This window comes from Podospora bellae-mahoneyi, chromosome 3 (genome assembly GCF_035222275.1).
Source record: "Podospora bellae-mahoneyi strain CBS 112042 chromosome 3, whole genome shotgun sequence".
In the NCBI taxonomy this organism is placed as follows: domain Eukaryota; kingdom Fungi; phylum Ascomycota; class Sordariomycetes; order Sordariales; family Podosporaceae; genus Podospora; species Podospora bellae-mahoneyi.
Window position 1 is genome coordinate 1,052,100 of NC_085882.1, and position 14,514 is coordinate 1,066,613.

Genomic DNA, 14,514 nt, shown 5'->3' on the forward strand with positions numbered 1-14,514 from the left:
CCCCCCCCCCCTTCTCCCGCAAAAAAAAAAAAAAAAAAAAAAAAAAAAAAAAAAAAAAAAAAAGAAAAAAAAATAAAAAAAAAAAAATCCTCGACGCCCTATCAAGCTCTTCTAAACGCCCAGCAACCGTGACCTCTTCTAAACGCGCACACCAACCCATCTCAAACGCCCATTAAACCCATCCCGACGCTCACCAAGCTAGGTAACCTAAGCCCTACCAACAACCTCCACAACCTCCCCATCCGCCAACTTACCCGTCTCAAGCATCCACCCCTCCCCCTCCACCTCCACAGGCGGCACCACAATCCCAAACCTCTCATACGGAAAATCAACCAGCGTACCCCTATACTCAGCCCACCCATCATCAACCTCCCCAAGCTGGTGCGTGTCCACCTCGCCCGCCTCGTACGTCCGTCCAGCCAGAACCTCCTTCTCCCGCCCCTCATACTCCTTCTTCAGCATCGGGTGAGGCGCCCAGATAACCCGCATCCCCGCCCGGCGACCAGCCTCAACCCCCGGAACGCTGTCCTCAAAGACAAGACACTCCTCGGGGGTAATCGGCTTCTCCCCCTCGGGAAGCGAGTCATTGATCGTCTTGAGGGCAAGCAAATAAATATCAGGAAGCGGCTTGCCCCGGCCGGGGGCAATCCGCTCGTCGTCGCCCAGGACGCGACGGTGGGTTTCAAAGACGCTGAACAGCTCCGTCAGGTGCGACGTCTTCAAGAGAAAGTTTGACTTGTGGGACGACGTGGCGAGGGCGATGTGGACGCGGTGGGGGGTGGGCGCCGTCTCCCCAGCCCTGGACTCCTTGTTCTTCTCCATGTCCCAGTAGCGGGTGCGAGCGAGGTCGCTGAGAAGTGTAGGGATGCCGGGGAGGGGCTGGGTGCTGGGGAAGTGCTGGGCTTGGAGCTCATAGTACTGTTTGTGGTACCTGCGTCGAAAAAAAAAGTTGGTGTCAGAACGGACCGTCAGGAAAGGACACATCACTCACTCCTCGGGGGTGATCGGCAGCTGGGCCCAGTCGTGAAGCAGCTTGTTGGCCTGGGGACCGGGGCGGCCTTGCAGCTTGGCCTTGATGCTCCAGGGCAGCTTGGGACGCCCGTACTTTTCGAGGATCAGGTTGATGCAGAGCGTGTAGAGGTCCTCGGTGTCGAGCAGCAGACCATCCATGTCAAAGAGACAGGCCCGGACGGGGGGGAAGCTGTTGTTGGAGGGAATCGTTGTTAGTCTCGCCACGAGGCTGGACCCGGCCGGAATCACACAACATAGGGGTTCAGGGGACCTACTCGGTTCTGGGAGTCATTGTGAAGGCCGTGGCGTGCTGTGAACTGGGACGACCGTGGGCTCTTATCTGCTGGATGGACTAGAAAGAAAAAACAGACAGGAGGAGGCTCTGGGGGAAAGAAAAGGGCTCGTAATATAGATAGATGGCTACCCTTGCCTAGCTAGGCGTAGGATCGATCGGGTCCAAACAGGCACGTGGGTTAGAGTAGCTGATAAGATGTAGTCACAGAGAAGCCAACTGCTCTTTGAGGTTGGAGATAAGACGGCGGACCTGCCCTCTTGTTGGATAACTTGTAGGGATCAGCAGAAGGAGAAGGGAGCGCAACAATCGGATCCGAAGCAACGAAACAAAAAAAAAAAAAGGCAGGAACTAGATGTCACGAATTGGAGTAGCTACCCCTTGTCATGCGGGGTACCCCCCCAGCAAACTGATGCTCTTCCAGTGCTCATCTCGACGGACCTGTGACGCCACCAAGACAGGGGAGACATGTAGATACCCCGGCCGGCCCAGCCAGCGGAGAGCCGTCACGACTTTTTCCGAAGCTCTCGTTCGTCGAGAGCATCCGAGAGAGGAGCTTTCTGTAATGCTCCCACACACTCTCAAACTCTTGTCCGGCGGAATATTTCGGGCCGTTTAGGTACCCCTTGCGATGGCCTGGGTTGGCAGCCGAGGAAGGCGCGAGATAAGGGGGGAACTTGTGGGAGTGTGGAAGGTGTGATGAGATTGTGGAATGTTCAGACAGACAGAATGAGAAAAAAGCCGTGTGTTTGCTTGTTTGCTCCCCTCATCAGGGGTCCGTCCCATCTCGAGCGGACACCAAGCGGCAGGAAGCCGTTGTCGTCTCCACAAAGCCTCAAAAAAAACCCAAAAAAAAACGGCCTTGGATCAACGTGAATCTGCCAAGACCCCGCCATCGGGCTGAGGTCTACAGTAGCGCCTCAAGAAAAAAGTGTCCGCTCCATGCCCAAAGCCCCAACAGCGTAACAACACCACGTTTCCAGCTCCGCCCCTTTCCCCTTTTTTCTCTCCTGTGAGCAGACTCCTTATCTCGCATATCGGACGGACGGTTTGCTGCCAAAGACGATGGCTGCCCAAGATGAGGAGCCCCGGATCGCGGGAGCCGATGACGCCATGGAGCAGCAGCGGCATGAAGAAAGGTTCCCCCCTGAAGAGGAAGCTGTAAGTCACTGTGGCCCTCATTTCCGTTACCATGCTCAACTCGGCTCTGACGGGACGTTTGTTGCTTTTCAAGTCCATGGTAGCGGACTCCAACGCGCACAAGACCGAGGCCAACTCTCTCTTTGGATCGGGCAAGTACGACATTGCCATCAACAAGTACGATGAGGCTCTTGCCGTCCTTCCCAACTATCTGGACTATGAGCTGGCCGTCTTACGATCCAACATTGCTGCCTGCCACCTGAAGCTCGAAGAATGGAAGGAAGCCGTCACAAACGCAACAGCCGCCCTGGACTCTCTTGACAAGCTCGAGGGCAACGGCTCGTCGAAGAAGCAGGACCCCACCCCACCCGCGGCAGAAGACGAGGTGGAGGGTGAGATTGTCAGCTCTGGTGCCAAAGCAGCCGGTCCGGCACTGGGTGATGACGCCCAGCGCAAGCGTCCGGATGATATCTCGAGAATCCGCGCCAAAGCTCTCATGCGTCGTGCTCGGGCCCGGAGTGAGCTGGGCGGGTGGTCCAACCTGGAAGGCGCAATCGAAGACTACAAGCGGCTGTCGACCTTGCCTGCCTACGACACGCTGATGAGCGCGACGGATAAGAAGATTGTCAGCACGCAACTCCGCGCCCTGCCGGCTCGTGCAAAGGCTGCGCAGGAGAAGGAGACGGCTGAGATGTGGGCCAAGCTCAAGGACCTGGGCAATGGCATCTTGAAGCCGTTTGGCCTCAGCACTGACAGCTTCAAGATGGTCAAGGACGAGAAGACAGGCGCATACAGCATGAACTTTTCTGGGGGGTCGGGCGGCAAGTGAGAGTGAAGCTGTAGCACGCAGAGATAATGTTTATTCAGTCTAGCTATTGAGACATCCATGGGTCTTTGCATGTTGGGTGGTGTTGCCTGAATCCACCCACGAGCAGGTGCGGCTGGAACCTCGGAGAGTATGGCTAGGTATCCAGACGTCCATGGCAGCTTCTGCTAACCTGCCGCATAGGTGTTCGGTGCCTTCCTAAACAGCTCACTTCAAGGAGGGACATTGATCGTCCGCCCAAGAATCCAAACTCTTCCCAACTTTTGTCATCAAAGCTCTTGTTCATTCCCATTCACTCTCCAAACAACTCTCCATTGCAGTCTCTATCTTACAGCACAGTCTCTATCTCGGTCACCCCAGACATTAATCAAAAATGGAGTCAAGAGCGCACCATCTCCATTACCTCCAGCGCTACGTAGATGTCGACCACTGGCGCCCATACATCACCACCAGATACCCCGAGGAGATCCAATCCGGGGATGCCCGCGAATTTGAATACGAGATATTGGGTCAGGACGCCGGCCCGCGACCCATCCCAGCCTTCCCCGTTGGCAACCTTGACGAGCTCGACATGCCCCGGAAACTCATCATTTTCTAGGTGAGAAACGGCTTCCGCATTCCGGCGTGGATACCCGCTGCCAACCCCGAACTCCAACCCGGCGTCATCACCGACGACCACATCCGAATGGCCTGCATCATCCTCATCCAGATGGCGCCCGACCTGGCGAGGGAAATCCCCAGACGCTATCTCGAGATCCAGTCCATACTCGACAGGGGAATAGAAAGCAGCAGGAGAAGGGTCCTCACGGAGGAACGTGTCGCCGAGTATGCCCCGCAGGATTGGACCGCGTCCCCCGACGAGGGTGGGCTCAAGATGGAGGAAGAGCACTTGCCGGATGTGTACATGAGGATTCTGAGGACGTTTGAGGCTGCGGACAGCAAGGATGGGCCGTTTGGGTTGTTTGCGGATTTGTATCCCGGTGTTCGCGAGCATGACATTATTCCGGCTCCGAAGTGGCCTCGTTGTCTGGGGCATTACATTTTTGACCGGGTGGCGCAGCGGAAGGTGACGGATCAGAGGCGTGACGCGTGGGCTGCCGGGAAGTTTGAGAAAAGTCGTGCTGCGATTGCTGCCGAGAAGGCTGCCACTGAGGCGGAGGCTGCTGCGCAGCAGCAGCAGCTGGAGCAGAAGCAGCAGCAGCAGCAACAGCAACAGCAACAGCAACAGCACCAGCAACAGCAGCAGCAAAAACCCCAGAGAAAGAGAGACAAAATTATTAGTATGATGCAATATGGCACCCCGAAAGCACCTCTACCATGATTAGATGCCGAGTGGGAGAAGTTGTTTTACTCGGAAGCGATACATGTATCTTTCTTGTCACAGCGGAATGTTTAGGTGGGAGAGAATTTAGGATCGGGCTAGGGGAGAATGGAAGATGTTTTGGTTGACGCTCTTTTTCTGATTTGAGTCTCTTGGGCTTGGTGTGTATGGGATACCTTACCTACCATCTTGAAACCGCTCTGCTTATAAGGCATCTCGGAATACCTTTAGACTCTATAGAAACCTTTGCTTGAGCACCGTTACATCAGGCAACAGTCTTATATTTTCTCTTTCTTTCTTTTTTCGGGCCTTCATGCGTGGCTTTTTTTTTTTTTAAAAAAAAAAAAAAAAAAAAAAAAGAGGTGTTCGTTACCAAGATCTGAGAGGTGGTGTTGATGCTGAGCAAAGAATTCAGATTCCGACGTCGAGAATTGGAACACATGCTTAGAAACATGCCCCGAAAGCGAGTCGGACTTGTCCAATAGGAGATGTATTGTCTGTACCAAGTACAGTAAAGAGAAGTGATGATCTGACAAGAGAAACCCCCTTCCCACCGCAAAACTCCAATATTACTTCCTGCTTGTTGCTTCTGTCGTTGTAGAGTTAGATACAATCTTTCTTTGTTGGACTACCCTTTTTCTGCAAGATATGACAAGACACCAAGTGAGAGAGCGAGCAGACAAAATCATATCCATCCATCCATCAACAAACTAAAAAGCAGAAAAACAAAACAATCCCCCCCTGCCTACCTACCCATGTGTTATTTCCCTTTCGTACATCCCATCCCATTCCATCCATTTCATACAAAAGAGAGAGAGATCGATCAGTCATGTCTTGACTCCAGGGCTTTTTAAACCCTCCCATAAACATTCACCACCCCATCCCCCCAAATCCCCACAACCGACATGAAGAACCCCAGTCCCAAGACAGACACCTGGACAACCTGCTTCTTGAGCCACCCCTCCACCTTGGCCCTCACCTCCTCCCCGTTCGCCTCCTCCCCAACCTCCAACACCTCATCCTCCTCGCTCTCTTCCTCTTGCTCTTCACCAAGGACCTCATAGCTGGCTTCCATTCTCGCGCGGGCAGAGGCAGAGGGCTTCTTCTTCTTTTGCTGGGGGAAGGACTTCTTGCTGCCGGCAGTGGTGGCGGGGGAAGAAGGTCCGAGGGAGATGTAAGGAGCGACCAAATCCGTCGCGACGAGCTGGGAGCCGAGAATGAGGGCCGAGGTGTAGAGGAGGTAGGGGTGGCGGAGGGGTTTGGGGGAGAGATAGTATGCGAGGAGGAAGGCGGTTCCGGAGAGGCCGGAGAGGGATCGGAGTTGTTTGGTCGAGGTTGTGGTGAGGGAGTCAAAGGCGCGGAGGGCTGTGGTGGCGGAGGGGAGGTTGAGGAGGGAGGGGATGGTGAGGGTTGTTAGAGTGTAGGAGAGGCCCTGGTTAGTGAGCGTCATGTTAGTTGCAGTTCAAGGTGAAGGCATCATGCGATGCCATGTGGAAAGCAACACATACCGTCAACAACCCCAACGACACCGTCCCCACAAACTTGAGCGCCGAGACGCCCCTCGTTGCCATGATGTTACGAGTGTGTGCTTAATCTCTTGATCAATCCAGTCTCACTTCCTTATCAAAACGCGCGGATGGCCGTCGAAGGTTCGAAAGGTGTCACCAAGTTTGCCTGACGCAAAGTCGTGGTCGTAAGAAGCCAGTGTTGCCGAGCTCACGGTTAAAGCTTAAGGTCTTGCCTATTGTGTGGTTGGACAACCCGCCCGCCCCGCCGAAAGGAGGGGATGAGGGGCTGGATCTTCTTGGTCCGGCCCCGCTGCAACTCACAGCGGCCCGTTTCCACTTTTGCGTCATCGCTCGATCAGGTTAACCAGGGGGTAGCTGATAGAACACCCTAACCCTGATTCAAGATGGAAGACCACAGAAGACATCCTGCAGATATCCACCCCCCAATGCAACTTGTTTCCCAATATCCGCCACCCCACCAACATCCACTATCGTGAAGGCGCGATGGCAGAGTGGTCTAATGCGTGAGACTCGAAATCTCATCTCTTCGGAGGCGTCGGTTCAAATCCGGCTCGCGTCGATAGGATATATTTACTTTTACAGTTTGGGTATTTTTTTTTCACCTATTCTTGGGCAACATAGCGCAACGTTGTCAAGGGCGGATGCTTTATTCCCGGTTTAGCAGCTTCATGTTTGTCTTGCAAGCCAGATATGGTCAAATATCACGGCTTCACAGACCTTTCACACATGCACCCATTAACAGATATACTCCCTGTGTTTGACCGCAACTGATAGTCTGATACAATTACTGCCACGCATCATTAATTCGCTTGTTTACTCCGCTACATGCCACTCCCGATCATCATAACTTTCCTCCCCCCTTCATCCTCCTCTCATCTACTCCCTCTCATCAAACACACCCTCATCACCCTCCCACTCACAACCAGACCCCTAGTCAACATTCAACCTCCACAACCCATCCCCCAAAAAGTGCGCATCCTCCATCACCGGCCCCTTCCCCTTCTCCTTGATCTCCCTCGTCCCCATAACCAGCACCCCCACCGCCGCCGCCTCCTCCTTCCCCTCAGCCATAACCACAACCGGCTCCCCCTTCTCCAACTCCCTACTCCACCTCCCCTCCCCATCAGCCCCCTCATTCGGCGCCCCGTCCCCAAGCGTCTCCCTCCCCTCCCTCGCATCCGGCTCCGGCAGCCTCCCGCCCGCAGAAGTCAACCCCGGCGCCATGAGCGTCGCGCCCGACAAGACAAACCGGATAGCACCGCGGTCTATCCTCACGGTGGGGAAGCACTGCGGGAACCGGTGCACGAGCTTGAGGTGGGGGAGGAGGACGTCGCTGTCGTGCTGGAAGAACAGGGGGTTTCCGTCGCAGACGTAGAGGGATACCCGGTCGGGGAGCTTCATCTGCTCGAGGGAGGACTTTTTGGGCATGATCTCTTCGATGAAGGGGTTGAGGAGGGGGTAGGTCTGCAGGAGCGAGGTCCGGAGGGAGCGCTGGATGGAGGATTTGAGTTTTTGTTTTGGAGAGGCGGTGAGGCTTTACAACAGAGGGTTAGTTTCCATATAGCTGGAGGGAGAAGGGGGCCGTACTCTTTCTTGAAAGGCATCTTGTTTGTTGAGGTTGAGAGAGCTGCGCGGCTCTCTTGCGGTGAACTTTGTGGTGGTTGGTTTGGATCAAGTGAAGGGAAGTGGTATGGAGCTGATTTTGAAAATCTCGTCTTCTTGTAGCTGTGACTTCGTCTCGTTTTTGTAGCGCAATATATCTGATGATGCTACTCAAAATGCCAGGAGTTGCCTGTTGCTCGGAGGTTGCCCCACGATGCGGAATTGAATGGAGGGGTAAATCAGAACAATAGCCCCACTTTCAACGTTCCTGGGTCACTGCCAAGGTTGCGATAAGGGGGGCGATAAGCCTACGAGAGCACCACTGTCGTCACCCGCCCCTTGAGCATCGATGGACGGCACTTGAGAGCATCATCAAAGACGTAGGCATAGTGGTGAGAATAGAATTCAGTCATTAAAGTAGGCTATAGCTTCAAACCCGCCCAAAGACATCAACCAGCAGGTATAAGAGCGTAGGTCTAGATGATATCCGCTTCCGGCCCAGTTCAACCCCGCAATCGAGCTCCCCTCCAGTTCCTTAACCGTGAGAAACGTGCGAAACAGTCCCGTCTTCCTGGACGTGTACATTCAGCCTGTTGGGGTTGAAGTCCTTGGTAACCATCGAGCCTGGCTCGATAACTCTGGTGGATTCAGGGAGGTCCTTCTTGCAGAAGCACTGTTGACAACCATCCGTCAGCATGCTGTTCATTTTTGAGAGGGCGGTTAAAAGGGACATACAGTCTCTGAGCTTGGCTCATTCTCTGATAGCGTCTTGCCGACAAGCTTGTTCATCCACTCCTGGGTTTTGTCCTCGGGCATGTTGTCGGCTGTTACTCCTGGGACAACGAGAGGCATCTTGGTGGTGGTTCTAGGTTGGTGTTTTGAGCGATTCGTGTAGTTATTCTTGGAGCGTGCGATATTCTGGTTTATTGGTATGTTGATCTATTTGATGTAGATAGGTCTGGGGTCAAGATGGGATTTAAGTACGTGGTGGTTGTGCAGGAGCGCTCAAAGGCTCCGATGACGTAGCATGGGCTCTGCCGGCTAGTTGCGGGGCGGGACTCAGCCACATCGTGAGCATAACTTTATACCAATTAGCAAACAATTGCACAGGTGAGCATAAAGCATGTGAAGTTCCAGCATCTGAAGAAGAAGAAATCCAAAATACAGGAGAGGTGAGTAAAAACTGCAAAAAGAATGATTTTGATTTCGTCCAGGCTCGAACTGGAGACCTTCAGTGTGTTAGACTGACGTGATAACCAACTACACCACGAAACCATAATATGGTTGAATGGTGGTTCTATCAGTATTAGCCCTTATTTCACGAGCTTTGCCAGCTCTGGAACATGATGTTGCTGGGTGGCATTGCAGGTGGACTCAGGGGTAAAAGGGGGCGCCAGAAGCACAGCATGTTTGCTGCTATCACAGACGAACAGCAAGCACATTATATAAAGACTTCAAGTTTTCACCTGCCATTTTTCTCTCGTAGCTCACCTTGTTTTAGGTTTTTCCTGTGTCACAATCGGTGTACCTTGCTAAGGGCTTAAGGTTCTTGAGGCATTGAAGCCATTAACTGGACATTGCAAAGATGAAAGCATTGTTCTTTAGGGCCCCAAGTCTGCTTTTGAATTCCAGGGACGAGTACGTCTCATGTATTAGGCTACTGTGATCCATATCTGCAAGTATTCACCGATCTCGACAGAGGTAGGTCATATGTCAGTTTTGGATCTGAACTTGAAATGGCAGTCGGCAAGTCCTACAGTCTTGTCCGGGCTTCCACGTTTCTTTAATGGTTTCCGACTTCCCTGTGGGGAAGACACCAGGCTACTTTAGGATTCGCCCAGCACAAACAGATCTTGGTACCGACGGGATCTAATAACAACATCCATGGTTCGTTCAAGAGGCAATATTTTTGTGGGAATACTCGGAAAACTGGTTCCTTAGCTCCTGGTATAAGTGCGCTTCCATGGACTCAGTACTGAGGGGATTTGGAGAAGCTGTGACTATTCTGTAACAAGCTGAAACATAAATGTGCTCTTTAGTACAATGTGCCTGGGCGAATATGTCTTTCTTGGGGTTTCCTGAAAACTCTTTACGCAGTAGGGAGCAAAAGAAAAAACACAGCTGCAAGTACCTGGCTGAAGCCACAAACACCTCAAAGCTCTAAACCTCCATACAAATGCCCTCTGAAATCTTTGCTGGCGTATGTCTGTAGAGTGGCTTCGACTGGACTCTGCAGTTTTACTTACCCATCGCATAGTGTAAAACCACCATGATAGTCCATACAGGTCCTATCAACGCCTCTTCCCTGCGAGAATACACAAAGAGGCCGTCTCGGCATACTATCTCTAAACTGACCATGGTGGCGGACTTCGGAGTCGCCGCCCTCTCAAAAGATTTTGACAGCTGGTATACGTGTCATCGACCCGGATCCAAAATTTGTGCCCTTTTTGACTTTACCTTGGCGGCATTGCAAGCCGGAAGAGGTTGATAATGGGCTGGTCGTGGATATAAAGTGCAGGCGATAAGGCCTCAAATCCATCACGAGCTCAAGCCACAAGAATCGCATTGCTGCCGAGCCCAGCAAACGCACTCCGGGCGCCTGCCTCAAGCCAGATCTCCACGGCACTCCGCAACCTTCCCCAACCTTCCGCCTGAAAGCAACCACCTGTTCCGCAACGTCTCATTGGAAGATGTGCTCCCAGTGCCCGGAGGGACATAGAAAGAACAGCGATGCAGCTGGCCTGGGAGCAGATCTCTCTCCCTCTCTCTCCCCCCCTCTCTCTCTTCGCCATTTCACCATCCTAGGATCAAGCCATACTGGGCAGCCATCTTTTTTCGTGGTCTTTAGGTCATCTGTTCAGCAATCAGCTTATCTCCCCACTCGTATACCTACGTGGCCCCTCCACCCCGAGCGTTTGGTTCGGTGTGGTGATCTGCGGGGAGCAACAAGCCAGTAAGCCCGCCCAATCTCCAGTCGCTCTTAATGTCCTCCCATGGCCTTTTTCGCTTGCCTGTTGAACTTCAGGCTGTGGGAGCCCTTGATCAGCCACAAATACTGTTTGTTAACTGGAGCAGCCTAACTCTTAATTGTCACCAGGCAATCCATCTTCAACATAGCGTCCGCCAACCTAAGGTAGAACGATTCAGCCGCATCGCCCTTTGCCTCAAGAGCTGGCTGCTTGGTTATCCCATCAGCTAGATCATCCATAGTCAAGCGGCATCAAAATCGGTAGTCACCGCGAAAATAAAAAAGCTACGATGCCCAAAGGAGCGACGCAGCATCACTGGCATGTGGTTTCTCTCACCTCCAGTCAAGTCAGCATCGAATGGCACCATTGCTGACATTCTAGGTACCTCCAACCAGCCCGGTGTGCTTCCACATTGCAAAACCCCGTTGCTATGCGCGGAAGCACCTCGTGCAATGCGAAACTCACACCGTGTTCCACTCATCGAGGTCTCAATGGTAAGTCGTGAGTTCACTCCAATCACACCTTCCCTTCTCGACCGGTATCGAGTCGAATGGACTAGGCCTAGGCTCCAGCATGTGTCGAGCGGCCCGGGAAACCTACACTGGATCTACCGCCAGCGGTCCGGCCAGGTGGAGGGAGGACCAGGTCCGGATCGGTCGGGTTGTCCATATCTCCCAAGGTACTCTGGGGACCTGGCGCCACATCAGATGTGGTATCAACACCCCAACACGACCCAACAGTGGCCAACTTTGCTCTTTGGGCACTGGTTCGAACCCGAGAGGTTGACACCGTCCAACAAGGTCCGGGGCCACCGAGGTGCATCTGAGGTTGACGGGATGGGAAGAAGGCCTCTGATGGTCCTTCTGAGTCTGAGGTCTCTGGTTCCCTTCATCGTCCAGCATGCATCTAGTCTGGTTGCCATCGTCATCGCTTCTTTCGGCACAGCTTCTCGGAATCGCGGGACCTTTGGCCCAAGCTGTCTTGATAACTGTGGACAACCTGCTGACTGTTCACCAGCGTCCAATGCCACGATGATGAGCTCCGTGCCGAAAGAGTGCAAAGATCTCAAAGGGCGCAAAGCACCGACGCCGGCGACAAAAGAACCCGGAAGAAAAAGGGCCAGAAGAGGCGAGAAAGTAGTCCCGACTTTGACTCCAAGAGTGAAAAGATCGACACCAAGAGCACCAAGAAGCGCAAACGTTAATCTCCCCCAAACGTGGCTGTCTGGTGTATCCGGCGGTGGCATCCAGACTTGTCAATCCGGGAGGAGTTGCCTCCATGCGTGAGGTCAGAGACTCGGTGTCTTTCAGCAAAATACACTCCCTTTGCTGGCGACGAGGGGTGGAGAATCATGGAGAATGTCAACTTGATCTTTGCATGGTTCTGGTTGGCGGCATTTCTGGGCGGGCGTTTTGTTGGACTCGTCATTGCATCTTTCTGATATGGGGCAAGGAGGGCAAAGCGAACAGCGATTGATAGGAATTGGTGAATCAGCCATAGTATAGTAACTTGGCTTTTCTCTTCTGGCAACTTGTCTCTTGAGAGGCGTCTCTCTTCGACCAACATTCTGACCCCCCTCCGTGGATCGTCACCTCGCCGCTGTTGGGTCAAACTTTCGACGTGTTGGGCAACTCAAAATGCATGGGCAAATGCAACACTGGCCGCCAGAGGATCAGCCCAAAAGACACGAGTGCGGTTGACCACATTATTCGGCCTGAGAGAAAATAGAAGTCGACAGGAAGCTCTCACGTTCTTTTGTGAATCGAAGGTCCCAATGCCAACAACACCTTGGCGGACGTTGAGCCATTGTTTCATCAAGCCGCCGTTGAGATCCAAACTAGGGTTAGGGGATACTACACTAGTTCCGGCAGCCGCTTTACCAGAACAGCAACCTTTGGTTCTCGGACTTTTGAACTGCTCACCTCAGTCCTTTCCAGCCCTGTTCAGCTCCTTTGAAGAAGACCTCGGTTTTGACTCGTTATATTCGTAATACTCGGATCCCAAGGCTATTCGCCCAACAGATCTACAAAAGAACGCTATCCCCAATTTTTGATGTTCGCTCAGCCCCGATCCCGTGTGTGGGGCAAGGCTCATTTTCCCACACCCAACAGGAACCGCAAAAGGTCCAACCACGGGCTGGCGGATGCTGCCGACAGAGCTCTGACCAGGACCCTGAGAAATTTTGCCCCAAAATTCGGTCTGGAGCTTGGCTGGGGGTTTACGGCGAGGACATGACTCTAGACCATTTCCTTACCTCTCCAAGTAGATGTCTACCGAGTATAGACTCTCTCTGTCTTCAACAGACAGAGGCACAAACATTGAAACAGTGACAGCCTGCAGCAACCCACATCCTCATCTTCAACCTGCAATCCCATCGCAACCCAAGCCCAAAGCAGGGGGTTCCCGGGTCCGCGATGTTTCTCCTTCCATTGGCCACACTTCCTGTCCAACGTGGACCCTCAGCCCACACCGCCAAGCCATTCCCCGTCTCAATTGGGGAAAGGACCCCTGCTCCCTTGGACTGCCATTGTGAAGCGCAGCCTCAGAAGCTGCATGTCGGCTCCCGGGGCTGGGTCAGTCTGGGCTGCCCCCCTATCCCCCCCCCCTGGCCCTTCTTCTTCTTCTTCTCCTTTTCGGCTTGGCTCGACTGGGGAGAGAGAAGAAGAGAGGTTCCCTTCAATTAAATCTCAGCCGCTCCCTTTTTTACCCCTAAGTTTTCCTGGCCGCGACCTAAAACACCATCGTCGCCTGTATACAACTTTTGTTGCCCTCCAGAAGGGATAACATACATCCTCCCATTCCCATTTTTTACTTTTGCGAGGGGTTATTTGTTCGTTACACGGGGAATTTTAGTAATTACACGACGTGTTTGCCGATCGATCTCGCACAGCTCGCACCGACAAGCGACGTATTGCTCGCGTTCGAACCGTACATGACATTTCTGCAACCTTTCGCCGATCACTCGGGATAAAAACACCTTGCTCGAGCGTCAAGACACCACGACCTTTCAAAAAAAGAGCCACGCGACAGTTCCTTCCCTCCCCCGCTGAAGAAACCGTTACAATTGGAAGACACCACGAGAAAAAAAAAAAAAACACCGCTTTTTCCAAACCCATCGAGAAGCACAACACCATGAAAATGCGCCTCCTCGCCCTCCTGGCCTCAGCAAGCCTAACAACCGCCCTCGTCCCCCCCGCCATCCATAACCCCGAACCCATGGCTGGTATCAACCTCCCCCGCGAAGCCCTCCCCCTCATAACCTCCGCCCCAAACCCCCTTTCCCCCCTCTCACCCCGTCAAGACCGCCCCGAGTCCCCCTCCCCTTGCTTCACAGAAGTAGTCACAACCACAACCTCCTGCGTCGCGATCGGCGAGTGCACCTCGGGCCCACACACCAGTCTGGTCTGCCACGCAGACTACATCTGCCGGTCTGACTCCCAAGGCAACCCCTCCTGCATGTACCGGGAGTCCTCCCTCGGCGTAGCAGGCACAATCATCGCCATTTGCTTCGCCGCCGCGCTCGTGATCTCCGTCTTTAGCATCTGTTTCCTCTGCTGCAGGGAGAGGAGGGAGCAGACTCGTCTCGAAAAGGCGGCCGAGGCGCAGAAGTTGTTGAAGGAGTCAAAAGTTGCGAGCAAGAGGCCGAATGGGAGGAATGTAACCGGGGGAGTGACGGGTGTTGGGACGGAGGGGAGTGGGTATGGGAGTGGGAATAATGGGGGTGATGTGGGACAGCAGACGGGTTATGCTGGCGCACAGGGGGGGCAGGGGAATCCGTTTGCTGATTCTGGGGAAGGGGCCTTGAGGTGAGAGTAGAGAGAGAG

The 14,514-nt window shown here is 53.4% G+C and overlaps 10 protein-coding genes and 2 non-coding genes across 12 annotated transcripts; 8 read left to right on the forward strand and 4 right to left on the reverse strand.

The window, feature by feature from the left end:
- Positions 1 to 105: 105 nt before the first annotated feature.
- Positions 106 to 1,628, reverse strand: QC761_303050 (uncharacterized protein). Its single transcript, XM_062877449.1, has 3 exons — positions 1,287 to 1,628; positions 992 to 1,201; positions 106 to 931 (listed from the first exon to the last, which is right to left on the reverse strand). The coding sequence occupies exons 1-3, from the start codon at positions 1,301 to 1,303 to the stop codon at positions 208 to 210; spliced, it is 951 nt and encodes a 316-aa protein (XP_062733217.1). The 5' UTR covers positions 1,304 to 1,628; the 3' UTR covers positions 106 to 207.
- Positions 1,629 to 1,966: 338 nt separating this feature from the next.
- QC761_303060 (uncharacterized protein) lies at positions 1,967 to 3,272 on the forward strand (the record flags this gene model as incomplete). The annotated part of the gene is made up of 2 exons (XM_062877450.1): positions 1,967 to 2,464; positions 2,538 to 3,272. The coding sequence occupies exons 1-2, from the start codon at positions 2,369 to 2,371 to the stop codon at positions 3,270 to 3,272; spliced, it is 831 nt and encodes a 276-aa protein (XP_062733218.1). The 5' UTR covers positions 1,967 to 2,368.
- A 370-nt stretch (positions 3,273 to 3,642) lies between these two features.
- On the forward strand, positions 3,643 to 4,590 carry QC761_303065 (uncharacterized protein; the record flags this gene model as incomplete). Its single annotated transcript, XM_062877451.1, is given in 3 exon segments — positions 3,643 to 3,816; positions 3,868 to 4,491; positions 4,510 to 4,590. The coding sequence occupies 3 exon segments, from the start codon at positions 3,643 to 3,645 to the stop codon at positions 4,588 to 4,590; spliced, it is 879 nt and encodes a 292-aa protein (XP_062733219.1).
- Positions 4,591 to 5,068: 478 nt separating this feature from the next.
- On the reverse strand, positions 5,069 to 6,387 carry QC761_303070 (uncharacterized protein). Its single transcript, XM_062877452.1, has 2 exons — positions 6,099 to 6,387; positions 5,069 to 6,022 (listed from the first exon to the last, which is right to left on the reverse strand). Exons 1-2 carry the CDS (start codon positions 6,159 to 6,161, stop codon positions 5,441 to 5,443), a joined length of 645 nt encoding a protein of 214 aa, XP_062733220.1. The 5' UTR covers positions 6,162 to 6,387; the 3' UTR covers positions 5,069 to 5,440.
- Positions 6,388 to 6,596: 209 nt separating this feature from the next.
- Positions 6,597 to 6,678, forward strand: QC761_0050650. Its single transcript has one exon. It is a non-coding gene; the product is annotated as a tRNA-Ser (tRNA).
- Positions 6,679 to 6,841: 163 nt separating this feature from the next.
- Positions 6,842 to 7,931, reverse strand: TMA20 (translation machinery-associated protein 20). The gene is made up of 2 exons (XM_062877453.1): positions 7,707 to 7,931; positions 6,842 to 7,653 (listed from the first exon to the last, which is right to left on the reverse strand). Exons 1-2 carry the CDS (start codon positions 7,721 to 7,723, stop codon positions 7,050 to 7,052), a joined length of 621 nt encoding a protein of 206 aa, XP_062733221.1. The 5' UTR covers positions 7,724 to 7,931; the 3' UTR covers positions 6,842 to 7,049.
- A 171-nt stretch (positions 7,932 to 8,102) lies between these two features.
- Positions 8,103 to 8,867, reverse strand: QC761_303090 (uncharacterized protein). The gene is made up of 2 exons (XM_062877454.1): positions 8,457 to 8,867; positions 8,103 to 8,394 (listed from the first exon to the last, which is right to left on the reverse strand). Exons 1-2 carry the CDS (start codon positions 8,571 to 8,573, stop codon positions 8,257 to 8,259), a joined length of 255 nt encoding a protein of 84 aa, XP_062733222.1. The 5' UTR covers positions 8,574 to 8,867; the 3' UTR covers positions 8,103 to 8,256.
- A 55-nt stretch (positions 8,868 to 8,922) lies between these two features.
- Positions 8,923 to 8,996, forward strand: QC761_0050680. The gene has a single exon. It is a non-coding gene; the product is annotated as a tRNA-Val (tRNA).
- Positions 8,997 to 10,109: 1,113 nt separating this feature from the next.
- QC761_0050690 (uncharacterized protein) lies at positions 10,110 to 10,858 on the forward strand (the record flags this gene model as incomplete). The annotated part of the gene is made up of 2 exons (XM_062872473.1): positions 10,110 to 10,674; positions 10,819 to 10,858. Exons 1-2 carry the CDS (start codon positions 10,412 to 10,414, stop codon positions 10,856 to 10,858), a joined length of 303 nt encoding a protein of 100 aa, XP_062733223.1. The 5' UTR covers positions 10,110 to 10,411.
- A 262-nt stretch (positions 10,859 to 11,120) lies between these two features.
- Positions 11,121 to 11,894, forward strand: QC761_0050700 (uncharacterized protein; the record flags this gene model as incomplete). The annotated part of the gene is made up of 2 exons (XM_062872474.1): positions 11,121 to 11,158; positions 11,708 to 11,894. 2 exons carry the CDS (start codon positions 11,121 to 11,123, stop codon positions 11,892 to 11,894), a joined length of 225 nt encoding a protein of 74 aa, XP_062733224.1.
- A 570-nt stretch (positions 11,895 to 12,464) lies between these two features.
- Positions 12,465 to 12,925, forward strand: QC761_0050710 (uncharacterized protein; the record flags this gene model as incomplete). Its single annotated transcript, XM_062872475.1, has 2 exons — positions 12,465 to 12,676; positions 12,802 to 12,925. The coding sequence occupies 2 exons, from the start codon at positions 12,465 to 12,467 to the stop codon at positions 12,923 to 12,925; spliced, it is 336 nt and encodes a 111-aa protein (XP_062733225.1).
- An 897-nt stretch (positions 12,926 to 13,822) lies between these two features.
- QC761_303097 (uncharacterized protein) lies at positions 13,823 to 14,500 on the forward strand (the record flags this gene model as incomplete). Its single annotated transcript, XM_062877455.1, has 1 exon — positions 13,823 to 14,500. The coding sequence occupies one exon, from the start codon at positions 13,823 to 13,825 to the stop codon at positions 14,498 to 14,500; it is 678 nt and encodes a 225-aa protein (XP_062733226.1).
- Positions 14,501 to 14,514: the final 14 nt, after the last annotated feature.